Raw genomic sequence first — 12,676 nt, 5'->3', positions numbered from 1 at the left:
TCCTCACCACGTCCCCCTTCGTTAAGAATGCTAACTTTAAGCTCTTTATGCTGACTATCTCTCTCTCTCTCTGGGCAGAACTACGGCGGTGGGATGAGGCCTCCTCCAAACTCCATGGGTCCAGGGATGCCCGGCATGAACATGTCAGTAGTTCTCTGGTGGTTCTTTAGCTTCGGTAAGTTTTTACTTCACTCCTAGCATCTGTTTAAACGTCTCCTCCGGTTCTCAGGGGTCCCGGTGGAAGAGGTCCTTGGCCAAACCCCAACACCAACTCGGTGAGTGACGTTCTCTTGCTCCGTAGAGCGTTTCATTGTAACTTGCGTCTCACATTCGCCTCCGTTTCCGTCCACAGATAGCATATTCGTCTTCATCTCCAGGCAACTATGTGGTAAGTCTCTCACGGTGGACATCAGCTCCTGGTTATAAAGCGCCTGACACGCGGCGCCGTCTCAAACTGGCGCTCCGCCATCTAGAGGCACTCGGCGCTCATTTGTCTTTCCGTCTGTCTCTCATTCCTCCCTGCAGGGCCCTCCTGGAGGAGGCGGCCCTCCAGGAACTCCCATCATGCCTAGCCCTGGAGGTGAGTTGTGCACTTCAGATTCTCGTCTGATTTCTGCTTTCATCCAGCTTTCGCTCTTTGTGAGATGCATCAGAACGGTGACAGCGTGATAACGCTGCAGAGACAGGCGGTACTATAAAGAGAAATTCAGCTTAAATCCCCCCTAAACTGGGAATTTATCGTACATGTCATCGGCGTTTCCCGCCAGTCTTGTCACGCTTTAAAGATTGTTGTCATCAAAGCCTGGATTCGTCTGGTGATCTGTTCGGTGTGAGTGGAACACTAACGGAGAACAAAACCCCGTTCCGCCTTCGCCGGCCTGTTGAGGCCTTCTTTTTTGTGTCCACTATTTATTATTTATGTACATACCTCTATTGTGATTCGTTGCCAGGGCAACCCTGTGCACAGAACGCTCCCACTCACACGTACACAGGGAGGGAAAGCATATTTCCACCGCTGTCGCCAAGACAGCGCGCGCGCGCACACGCACACGGGCGCAACACACACAAGCCTCCCACAAAAATGCACACCTCCCACTCAGCGCTGCCCACCTCCTCAGTCACGACTGCTCGAGCCAGATTCAGGGACACAAGATTTCTCCACCTCTGAATCTGTCTTCCTTTCAGTTGTTCTTATTTTCCTCCTGTTTTTCTTATTCCGCTAATGTCAGATCAAGGTCACCTCATACTCTCGAATCCTTTGAAAATACACACAGAGAGCAACACAGCATGTACTGGTTGTTGCAAAGTTGTCAGTTTTTTTCTTTGAAAAACTCCTGCGAGCAGGAAGAAGCCACAAAGGGCCCCTTTTGGTATAGTGTAGAACTAAATGATTGGAATATTTACCAGATGTTCGCTCACTCTTTATTATGCTGGAAGATTATGGAGATGAACTAGCTGTAGCTCGAGACAGGCAAGGATTCGAGGAGTCTGTTGCTAGCTGGTCTCTTTGTTAACCTGGTTTGAAAAACATTTGTTGACAGATTCAACGAATTCAAGTGAAAACATCTACACGATGATGAACCCCATAGGCCCCGGTGGAAACAGACCCAATGTGAGCTCTGCTTATCGTCTAAAAACGACCATGTTTTGTTGCCCAAAAGAACAAACCTGGTCATTTTAATGGAATTCTTTCATTTGCTTTTTTGGTTTCTCAGTTCCCAATGGGACCAGGTCCTGATGGGCCCATGGGTGGAATGGGTGGAATGGAGCAGCACCATATGAATGGATCGCTAGGTGAGTGTTAAATGATGCACGCAGACGCATTTGTGTCAGGAGTCTCACTGGTTGTGCCCTCTCTAAGCTGTAGCTCTGACACAGATTTATTTTAAAATAAACGAATAACAGGACAGCTCTCAAAAACCGTCCTGGAATTCTGTGTTGGATTTATTTACTGGAATCTCATTAAACTTGCATAATGAAAGAAAAGGCCGTTATGAAATAAACTGTTTTATCGTGCAAATTACTCCAGTGAAAACAAGACTGAATTCTGTTACATGATAATGAAATTATTTAGAATATTGAATATTGAATCAAGCGGCGCGTCATTAAAGCACTTGAGTGTTGCCAGCATGAGCAGCTTCCGTTGTTCCGGAACGAGAAACTAAATCCAACGAGTTCAGGTCCAACGCGGGGGGAGCCTGACCTCTTGTGGCCTTTAATGGAAGCGCTCCTCCTGCTCTTCAGGGCCCCACCGAGGGCTCAGTGGGTCAATCAGGCTGAATCAATCCTAAAGAATTGATTTATTTATTCTTTCACCATTTCCGCTTGCAGGGTCCGGTGACATGGACGGGTTGCCAAAGGTAAGAGTCAACAGGAGATCACCTGTCCGTCCCTCTGTCTGTGTGTTCTGTGAGCTCACTGTATGTGTGTGTGTGTGTGCGTGTGTGTGTGTTGTAGAACTCTCCTAACAACATGGCAGGCATGAACAATCCTCCGGGCACTCCACGAGACGACGGCGAGATGGCAGGCAACTTTTTAAACCCATTCCAAAGTGAAAGTGTGAGTACTCAGACGATTGGGATTGGAAATCAGATTCGGATTTGCAGATAGACGCGTGTAAATATAAAAGGACGCAGCGGCGAGAGGATCGCCCTTCTGCTCCGGCACTCTGTTACAGGTCATTTAAACCTCAAATCTGTGTCTGCTGAGTATGAAACCGCCTCCATTGATGAAGTCCTCTCTGCTTTCATGGTCCTTCTGATTTCTTGCATCACGTCGCCGTTAACACACTGACACGCCGTCACCGGTCAGCAGTTTCCTGACCAAAAGTTTAAAGACTAGTCCTCAGTAACACCCCTCCCACCACCACACACACCTTTGTCCGACATGTGCACAAAAACCCAGCATGCAAACACACACGCGCATGGAAAGAAGCATGAAACAAAGGAGCGCGGGCTGGTTCCTGCTTTGCTTGCTGCTGGTTCGCCGTCGTAGACGGATGTTCAGGAGGGTTTGTCGTTAACAGTGATGTCTGCGGCAGAATAACGCGGCCTTTAACTTGGTGACGTGTGATGCTTTCATCTTAAACTGGGCAGTGAAATAAGATTAATCTAGTTTTGGCTTATCTTTTCTTCTCTCCCTCTCTTTTTTTATCTCTCTTTGCAGTATTCACCCAACATGACGATGAGTGTGTGATTTTTTTTATTTTATTTTATATTTTATTTTATTTCTTTTTCATCTCCCCTTCTTCCTCTCCCATCCACCTGGTGCGTCTTGCATTATCTTCCTCCTTCCTCCCCGTCCTCCTCTTCCTCCTCCTCCTCGTGGATGGTGTGCTGTGCCCCAGCAGCCCCTTGGGATGCCCCTGGACAGCAGGACCACCCTCAAGGTCCCCCATCCCAACGCCTGTAAGATGGTCGTGAGAACATGAAACAAGCCGGAACTCTCCCTGAAACGAGCGTTCGGACAGCCCGAAAAGTCTCTCCGGAACCTGAAACCTGCCCTCGTGGTGCGTTCAAGTCCAGCTGAATCGCCCACGCCTCCACCGGAAAGGATGGAAAATTCTAAAACTCTGCTCCTGCCGTGGGATGAAAGAGACGAACTGCTAATGTATGGTTTTCAATAAATGTTTGTAATTTTTTTTTTTGTTGTTGTCGTTGATGTCTAAATGATTGTTTTGGTTTTCAAAATGGATATTATTATTAATGTAGCTGTAATTTACCTGTAAAGGGCACATTTTATTTCAGCGGTAGCATCAACAGAATTAAGCACACACACATCAGAAAAGATGCACAATGATTTTCTGTTTACATGATAATTTCGTAGGGTTTTTTTTTCTTTCTGACAGTTAATTTCCTGAAAAGTCGAGCATTTACCGCCTAAATCGTCGCTCCCTTTGCAAACGTCGCTCGGTGAATGGGGAGAATTAATGGCTGGCGAGGCGTCGCTGTGTTTGCTCTGTCCGTCTTAATGATGGAATCCGGGACAGCTGTCGGTTCCCCGGCAGACAGAGAGTCCGTCTTCTCTGGGCTTTGTTCTGTCTGTAAATACAGCATATTTAGCTTGTATTGTGGTTGTTTTATCATTTGTTCTTTACCTGTCTGTGAATCCTGAAATCGTGGCCACTTCCCCTCCATCCCTTTGGTTTCCACCTGATCGCGGACCTCCAGGATCACCTCCTGGATCGCTTGTGGTCACATGTCACTCGCGGGTCACGTCTCCTCACCAAGACCGGATGGACTAAGTGACTCGTTGGAGCTGCCTTTGCTCGCTTGGACAGTAAATCCGGCGACAACAACGATGATGGAAGAGCGATGACCTTCTTGGTTGCCACCAGTCCACACCGCCACATCATTGGGGGGGGGTGGACCACAGGATGCGTTTGATGGACTGTTTTCTTTCTGTATTGTCCTGCCCAGAGAATCTGCACACACATATCACACTATTTAATTAGTCTCTTTCTGTGTTTAAGATCTCTTGTTCTAACGGACTCGATCTGTCTCTCGCAGCAGCACAACCGTGACAAAGTTGTCATTTCTACAGGTGATGGTTAAATACCATTTCCTGACATCAGCCTGTACAGGTGAGCACTGACCTTGGGGGGGGGCATCTCTAGCCCAAGGAACACACACCTCCTCCATTTCCTCCATTGAACTCCCCCACTCCTCCTTCCCTATGAGTTATTTTTTTCATGTAAATACTGTATAATGCATTTTGATATCATTGACATGTTTTGATATGTCAACCACTACCAATGAATACAGCTGAAAGTAAATTATAAATAAATCTGTCCATGTTTTTCATAGAGATGATGCACTGAGGATTTGGCTCCTGTGGCTAAATTTCCATAGAATGTGTACAGAATACAGTAGGACACAGACTCTGGACGGGAGGACGGGACAGATGGGAGCGGGCTCCGGCCTCCCCGCTCTGTCCTTGGCCCCTTGTGTTTCACTTAAATCTTGATATTGGATTTCAATATTAAAATCTTCCCTCAAAAAAAAACAACAAACAAACATGTGACCTCTTATCGCAGTTATTCATATGAAGGATTTCTATCAATTTAGGAAAACTTTCAAAAAGGTGAAACAGGCTTAAATTTAAGAATAGATGTGTCCTTTGCTATCTGCTCCTGTTGTAGAGGTGTATAGATCGAAGCGCTCACTGATCCTCTCTCAGTCCTCTGTGTATATCGATTGTCAGCCATCTCTGTACTTCTATTGTGATGTATAATACTGTATCATTAGAGGGACTTGCTGGTGGGGGTGGGGGTGGTTGTATTGAATTGGGGGGGTCCTTTCTGATGACACGGCAGTATTCAATATGAAGCAGTCTGTCTCTTGGGTTTGCTTTGTATTTACATGGTAGGATAGTTCAGAATCTTGTCTTAGGGACTTAGGTGTCTTGTGTAGGTAATAAAGATGTTCTTTGTATGTTTCTTTATATTGTAAAGTTTCTTTAGACTGAAAGAAAAACAGATAATTTGCTTATCAAAAAAGAAACAATGCATCAACAATAAATGTCATTTGATTTTTTCTCTCCTGTTGTTTGAATTCTTTTACACGCTACCGTGCAGAGTGGGTATATAAATCCATATTCGTGGTTAGGGGATGTAAAATGGCCATGTAAAAATGTTTGGGCTATGGGGTAGGGTGACCTTTTCTCAAACACAAAAAAAAGATTTGTCCGGCTAGAATGCTCAAAACGCAAAAGTCTGCCTAAAGTGTGTGGGAAGATGTGTTACGTCTGATGAAAACAAGGTTAATATCTTAAACCACACATCTGATGTCAACCATTTTTGTATTGAACATGAGTCCCTCAGGATGCACATCAGGCCAAGGTCATGAAGAAGTCATTTGTTAGAGGGAACAAATATGCGTGATATTGGTCAATGAGAAATCTGCCTGGGCTTCATGTACAGCTTCTCATCCAGCTAAATCCCTTCACAGCAAACTGAAGCAAAGGCTGAACAAGTGTTGCCAATTTACCGTGAGCCCCTCCCCCGTTGCAGAGCGCTCAGGCTCCCAGCGGCCTCCCGCACCAGTTCCAGTAGAGCGGACACGTTCTGCGCATGCGCAACAGCGCTCTACTCTGGTTCAAAGGTCAAAGGAGCTCTGATTTTAATAACATACTGAACATACTGCCACCGTGTCATGGTATTACAGCTGCCTTCTATACTATTGTTAGTGATTAACTGTAACCACAGTTAGCAAATATAGACACACAAAACACAGCAAGGTAAGATGGAAAACAGGACTTTACTGAAAACAGAAGTAACACTTCCAAAGTGTCTTCTTTGGGTCATTTTACCGGTCTGAAGCACAGATAAAGATATTTGAATGGCACATTTTTTAAACAATCAGGAAAAAAAACGTTTATTTATAGTTCAAAACATTTGTTTTTGCTCACATTTTGCCTCTTACACTATTCGTCCCGCCGTTTAAATAACCTGCAAATGGTCAACTATTCAACTGGGGTGGTGACGTCACACGGCGTCCTTTCTGAACAGCCAATAGCGACCTTCCTTATTGAGGAGTCGGCAACACTGCTGCTTAGCCGGACTGTACCTCTTTGCTCCCTTTCCAAGGTAAGCTGTCATTTATTCGTGAAAATTTTTAGACAGCCCTGTCTGGGTGGCTTATTTTGTCTTAAACAAGTATGAGTTGGAGAGCACAGAACCACTGGATGAAAAGAACATCTTTTAATCGCAGCTAGCTTGTAGCTAGCTATTATTGTTAACTTCTCGGCTAGCGCTTTAGCAATAGCCTGCTAATCGCCTGAACAGTCCACTTGTCAAAAACTTCTGGAAACGTGTGACCAGCTTGGATAATAAATCACTTTTATTTTATTTTTTGCAAAATAACTCATAAATGCATGAACGGATTTTGATGACATTTTAATGAAATGTTGACAATGAGCAGTGGATTATGTCGTTAAATTTAGGTGACGTTCCGGAGTCCGGGTGGGATTTGGCCTTTGATCATCATAGTTAATAATGGTGATGATCAAAGGGCCAAGGGGATTTCATCGTGACACATCCTACCATGTATTGCTATATTTATCTCCTGGTAAATATTTGAGCTGGGACGTTATTACATGTTACTGCCTGATTTTGCTACACTGCTTATATAATTCCCAATTTCCCTTGCAGTTACAATGATTTTTAAATTATTTAAATTGCTGCTGAGACATACTGACTGTCAACTTTTCTTTCTCAGATTAACTAACATTGACAGATAAAATGGATGCCAGCAATACCATCGAGACCCTATTGCCTGATAGTCGAACGTCTTTGCTGGACAGTGGAGAAGACTTTGAGGTTTTGAATGAAGACGACATTGGCGACGAACCTCCTCCTCTGGAAGATACTGGGGGAGGGAAGGAGGAAAAGACGGATGATTCTGTAAAGATCTCTTCAGACACCGATTCAGATTCGCAGCCACGGTTGGAAGAATGGCTGGATGTGTTAGGTACCCAACAGAACCTCAGGTCCTTACGTTGATAGTGACTTGAAATAATGTGGATCTCTCTGTCCAGGAAATAACCTGCTCAAGAAAAAAGTCCTGGAGGTCGGTGAAGGCCGGGACAGCAGGCCACAGAAAGGACAGAATGTCAAAATTGATCTCAAAACATACACAAAGGACGGAGATCTTGTAGCTGAGGAGCCTGAGCTCTGTTTCACACTGGGGAACGGAGACGTCATCCAGGTAAAAATGAGCCGTTTTTACTAATTGTTTTACCGGTCTACTGATAAAGGGAAACCAGCCGTAAGATTCTCCCCGCATGGTTTACGTTGCTCTCAAACCTGTTTTCAGGCTGTTGATCTCACAGTGCAGCTCATGGAAATGGGAGAAAAGGCCTCTATCCAAACTGATGCAAAGTATGCCTATGGTGAACTGGGGAGGTAAGGATTGAATTCATGTCTCAATCAGCTAAACAGATCATGAACCTCCTTTTTTGTCGTACATCATTTTGTTCGTGCTGCATTATCGGGGGGCTAAAGCACACGACCGCACCAGCCCCAGTCATGCCTGCAGGCCATGCTGCCTGGTGGGAAGAGGCAAAATCTATTATTTATTCTGTCCATTTGTATTGTGCTTTTTAACTTCCAAAATGACACCAATGTCCCCAGCAGCCTGGAAATTGCATGGCGTGGTTTGAAAGAAGCTGCATTTAGACTTGTTTTAGGAAAAAACGACTGCTTTTATTGAAAAGGATCAGAAGCTGTCATCTTGAACTTAACCCTTAATCAACTAATACATGTAAATATTCTTTCCTCCTGTTGTCCTGACTGTAATTCTAAAACATTTAGACATGTTTTTCCTTCTTCTCAGTTCTGAACCTCAGGTTCCTCCCAATACAGACTTGCACCTAGAAATCAAATTATTAGAAGCCACTGATGCACCGGACCTGGAGCTGCTGCCACCTGCAGAAAAGATTGCTCTGGCCAACAATACGCGGCAAAAAGGCAACATGCATTATGATCGCGGCGACTATGCTGCTGCTGTCAACTCCTACAGCATCGCCCTGCAGATAACAGAGTCTAGTTCTAAAGGTGAGAGGAAATAAGTGCTGTCTGACGTGTGTGGGAATAACGTTCAAGACGTTAGCCTGAGAGCTTAGTGGCTGAATCTAACATTTCACCATTATGCTTCATGTTTTAGTCTGTTCATTAGGTCGTTCATTGTTTTGTCTCCTTTTGCTGTAGTTGACATTACGCCAGAGGAGGAAAACGAGCTGATAGATATAAAAGTGAAGTGTTTAAACAACCTGGCTGCTTCTCAGCTGAAACTTGAACGCTATGATGCTGCACGGAAATCTTGTGTCTTGGCACTGGAACAGCACCCCAACAACGTCAAAGCACTTTTCCGCATGGGCAAGGTATGTTGGCGCCTGTTCCACGTTCCCTGTGCATCCGTGACTGGTTAGCTAACCGTTTCTGTTTACGTAAGGTTCTAGCCTTTCAGAACGAGTACAGAGAAGCCATTCAGATGCTGAGGAAGGCGCTGAAGCTGGAACCAAGCAACAAGGTACTCCTGGCCTCTTTGGCGACATTTTTAAACGCAAGCTTCATTTCACCGTTATGGCCAGAGGGTGGCGCCACAGGGTAAAACATCGCTCCACTGCCTTTGCCTTGCAAGGTCAGCTGGACTGCTGATTCATCGTTTAAGAGGATCTGCTTTCACGTTATTGCTTTAAATAGGTTCGCTCTGCCTCCAGCTCTGTCCGTCGCTGTCCGCTACGTCTTGTCCCGCTTACAGCTGGGTGCTCGCTGTGTTTCCACACTGAGTCACTGAGCACCACCAGGTTTAGTGTGTGGGCTTACAGTCCCCCGCTTGATTCCTACACCAATCTGTGGTACAACACACGTCCTGGCTGCCACTCGAGTTTGTGCAGCAACCTTTGTTTTATTTTGCTCTTGTTCACCATAGGTGGAATTTAATGGGCCTTTTTATCATTTCCCAAGAGAAGAGGCTCATTTTTAGGTTGTTGGTCTTGGATAATAATTTGAAATGCTGACCTGGCCTGCAGAGAAAGTGCACATTATCTGATTGTTTTTATGGACATGGTGCAGACCTTATTGAGGAGTCAAATACTGCAATCTGGCTTTTATTTTAACCTATTCTGTGATAGTAAAGCCATGATGAGCAATTCCTCACTGACACCAATACACACCGATGTGTATTTTTTATATGAGGTATATGAGGTCAACTGTGTGCACCGCTTATCTTTAGCAGAACTGACAATAACAGTTTAAACTGCCTCACACTGTTTTGCATGCAAATGCTATTTAGGACACCCAATGATTGTTTAACCTTTTTTTTTCCCCCTTGCACTGATGATAAACTGTGTTCATTTTTATTTTGGCAGGTCCTTTTGCATAAACGTGTAAACGTGTCAGTGGCAGACTGAAGATTTGGAATTTATTTTTACTATTAATCAAGATAACACCAGTTCTCATTATCATCTGAATTAAATACGAGGTACTCTTGAGTCTTTATTTAGAGCGCCTGCTAAAATTAATGCCATGTTTGGCTTCGTGTGAAAAGATTGGTTTATTTGTCAGCGAGCAGCTTTACGAACAGCAAAGCCTGACGGGAATTTCTGAGACAATAACGGAAGCTATTTCCCAAAATTTCCTGCCTGTCATCTGCCATGATTGCAGAAAATTGGTCTCATGTTTCCTCTGCACAAGTTCACGGTGCCATTTTTCGCGTTTTTGAGAGCGTGTGTGGAATGTTGCTCACCTGTGGTTCCATCTCACCAACACTCATTATTTCCAACTATCACACACAGGTAGATGGCTGAAAATAATGAGTGTTGCTGAGATGTGCGTATAATTATGGCAGCAAACAGAGGAAACTCCCACAGTCACAGACACTCTCTGCTGCCGTTGGATCGCTGCACATCTGTTCATCGTCTCTGTTTCTGTGTCTGCTGGTTTCATCTGTTTAACATGAGCACATCAGTGCTCACTGCTTCTTAACCTCTCAGGTCTGCTGAATACACACCATGATCTTTATGTTCCAGCCAGAAAAGTGAAAAAAGATGTGCATAATCCTATGGGCATCGTGCACCAGGAGCGGGTTGTGATCGGATCTTGCTGTCGTGGGTCTATCGTAGCTAAACGAGTCCCATATTATTTAGCTTTAAAGAATGGTGTTTGCATTGCAAATAGAACAAAACAGAAACTCTTCCTCTTCGCTGAGCTTGTTTCCTCTCGTGTTGGGTCGGTTGTGTCACTTAATATTTAGTCAACAATATTGTGTTGCCACAAATGAAACACAGCAGTTTAGTATCTGACAGGAGAATGAACATATTGTGGTCGGTACATTTAAAAAAAATCTTTACTGACTTTTGGCTAGGCCGCAATCACGTTGCCCTCATCTCTCGGTAAACAGCTAAAGTGATTGGCGGATTTGAGTGACATCAGCAGTTACAATAGCTACCATAGATTTCCTGCACCTACAGCTTGGGTCCAGCATACTGTGAACCTTTAGCCCTTTTGTCTAAACAATCAGAGATTGCTCCCAGACTTGGGTAGAACAGCTGTTTCCAGGCCTGTAAAAGTTGTTGATATTTATTTGAGCAGGTTTTTAGTTCTGTAAATCACCCCGAAACAATCGGTTACTGACGCCGAATCAATAAAGTTGAATTGAGAACTCATGTTGGCCCGTGAGGTGTCATATCGATATGTGGTTTGACAGAAAAGGTTGTTTTCTTCCTGCAGATGATCCACGCTGAGCTCTCTAAACTGGTGAAGAAGTATTCAGACCACAGAGAAGTAGAACAGGCCATGTATAAGAAGATGCTGGGCAACACCTCTGGCAACAGCAACCAGGGAAAAAAAGCCAATTCATGGGTAAGAATATCTTTATTTGGACGACATCTCGGGTCCTCCGTCTCCGTTAGTGGATCATCCACCCTCTCGTCTCTCCTCCCCCAGGGTCTCAGCTGGAAGTGGCTGTTCGGTGCCGCTGCCGTGGTCATCGGTGGCGTAGCATTATCTGTTTACATAGCTGCCAGAGACTCGGCACAGTCCACTGTGATGATGTGACCATTCGGCGACAGCGAGAGAGGCTGAAACACAGGAGCACGTCTGGAAGTGCCTTCTGAACTCCGGACAATGGCGCTGTGAGCCTTTGGTGGTTTTCCTCTTGGTCTTTTCTTTCATCGCTGCTGTGTCTGAGACTTTCACTGTATGTGACAACGGTTAAATCCATAATTAAGTTGTAGACACACGCATATCTATTTGTTACTTGCCCACACACCTTTTCATTCCTGCTATTGTTTTAATCCCCTGATGACAATGTTAGGTTTGAGTTAGATTGTTGGACCCGATAATTTAAATACATGCTATTTATAAACTATTTTCTGTTTGGTCCTTTTTTGGTAAATTATTTTATATTCTATCAAAGAATGAGAGCTGAATGTGGTTTGACTTTCAGGTTTGGTACATGATGACTGCTGAAATACATGAGTTCTATAGAATTAACTCAAAGTGGCCAGAATAATGCAGTACAAGTCTAACTTTTATCGATATTTCTGTGGAACTTGTTCTGTGCTGGACTTACGTGTCCTTATTACTTTGAGATCGAGGCGCTGATCTTATGGGCAGGAAAGTGTGGATTCCTGGTATTGTCGCCAGGATTGATGCTTGTTTTATTTAATTCTACAGTTTCAAGATGCTATACCTCAATTTTCCTATAGTAAAGACCAAATGTTTCAGGATGACTGCCTTTCCCGTTACAATGCATTGTTTTTAAATGCAGACATTTTCCTTTAATTCCATTTTATCTGATTGTTGCTTCCTTAGAATAATATAATATCAATGCACTGAACTTAGATCATCCCAAAGCTTCATTATATAGGACGCAATGGCTTGTGACACACTAAATCGCTCCTAAAACTTCCTGCTTTTGTTTTCAATACCTCACAATAAAATGTGTTAAAATTTGCGTGTGTGTGTGTGACCACATCTATTGACATTAGAAAATATTCGGGGTTACTTTTTTGGTTCAGATCCAGCGAGACTCGAGTTCTGTATAAATCTGTTGGGATATTCCAAAATGGGTGTCTCTTTTTTTCCCCCTCGGACGTTGACGTTTCACTGACGTAATCTGATGACCCGTTTCCCATTTCCTACGTATTACTGACGGGAAACGCTCTTCACAAC

General features: G+C 44.2%; 2 protein-coding genes across 7 annotated transcripts in view; both read left to right on the top strand.

Moving 5' to 3' along the window:
- Window positions 1-5,534, top strand: part of ssbp4 (single stranded DNA binding protein 4) — a 54,744-nt gene extending 49,210 nt beyond the window's left edge. For 2 of the 6 annotated variants that reach the window (XM_029828273.1, XM_029828277.1), the window contains 10 exons: window positions 79-143; window positions 230-275; window positions 353-388; window positions 526-580; window positions 1,542-1,612; window positions 1,716-1,794; window positions 2,332-2,360; window positions 2,458-2,559; window positions 3,166-3,187; window positions 3,347-5,534. In XM_029828273.1, the coding sequence (XP_029684133.1) occupies window positions 79-143; window positions 230-275; window positions 353-388; window positions 526-580; window positions 1,542-1,612; window positions 1,716-1,794; window positions 2,332-2,360; window positions 2,458-2,559; window positions 3,166-3,187; window positions 3,347-3,411 (570 nt within the window). In that variant the 3' untranslated portion in view covers window positions 3,412-5,534. Of the gene's footprint in view, window positions 1-78; window positions 144-229; window positions 276-352; window positions 389-525; window positions 581-1,541; window positions 1,613-1,715; window positions 1,795-2,331; window positions 2,361-2,457; window positions 2,560-3,165 lie in introns of all 6 variants that reach the window. The other 4 variants (XM_029828274.1, XM_029828275.1, XM_011614644.2 and 1 more) reach the window with 4 other exon arrangements.
- Window positions 5,535-6,491: 957 nt separating this feature from the next.
- Window positions 6,492-12,458, top strand: fkbp8 (FKBP prolyl isomerase 8). Its single transcript, XM_003974048.3, has 9 exons — window positions 6,492-6,586; window positions 7,218-7,469; window positions 7,537-7,706; window positions 7,815-7,903; window positions 8,334-8,554; window positions 8,708-8,880; window positions 8,952-9,029; window positions 11,231-11,362; window positions 11,447-12,458. Exons 2-9 carry the CDS (start codon window positions 7,241-7,243, stop codon window positions 11,555-11,557), a joined length of 1,203 nt encoding a protein of 400 aa, XP_003974097.1. The 5' UTR covers window positions 6,492-6,586; window positions 7,218-7,240; the 3' UTR covers window positions 11,558-12,458.
- Window positions 12,459-12,676: the final 218 nt, after the last annotated feature.

This window comes from Takifugu rubripes, chromosome 20, assembly GCF_901000725.2.
Source record: "Takifugu rubripes chromosome 20, fTakRub1.2, whole genome shotgun sequence".
Lineage (NCBI taxonomy): Eukaryota > Metazoa > Chordata > Actinopteri > Tetraodontiformes > Tetraodontidae > Takifugu > Takifugu rubripes.
Note: the sequence above shows the minus strand (reverse complement) of the source record. Positions and strands in the feature narration are given on the sequence as shown.

Excerpts from the sequence above, each read along its gene's own strand:
- fkbp8 (XM_003974048.3), top strand. The coding sequence starts at position 7,241 with ATGGATGCCAGCAATACCATCGAGACCCTATTGCCTGATAGTCGAACG. Across the intron at positions 9,030-11,230 it reads AGCTGGAACCAAGCAACAAG|ATGATCCACGCTGAGCTCTC; the intron begins GTACTCCTGGCC and ends TTCTTCCTGCAG. Across the intron at positions 11,363-11,446 it reads GAAAAAAAGCCAATTCATGG|GGTCTCAGCTGGAAGTGGCT; the intron begins GTAAGAATATCT and ends CTCCTCCCCCAG.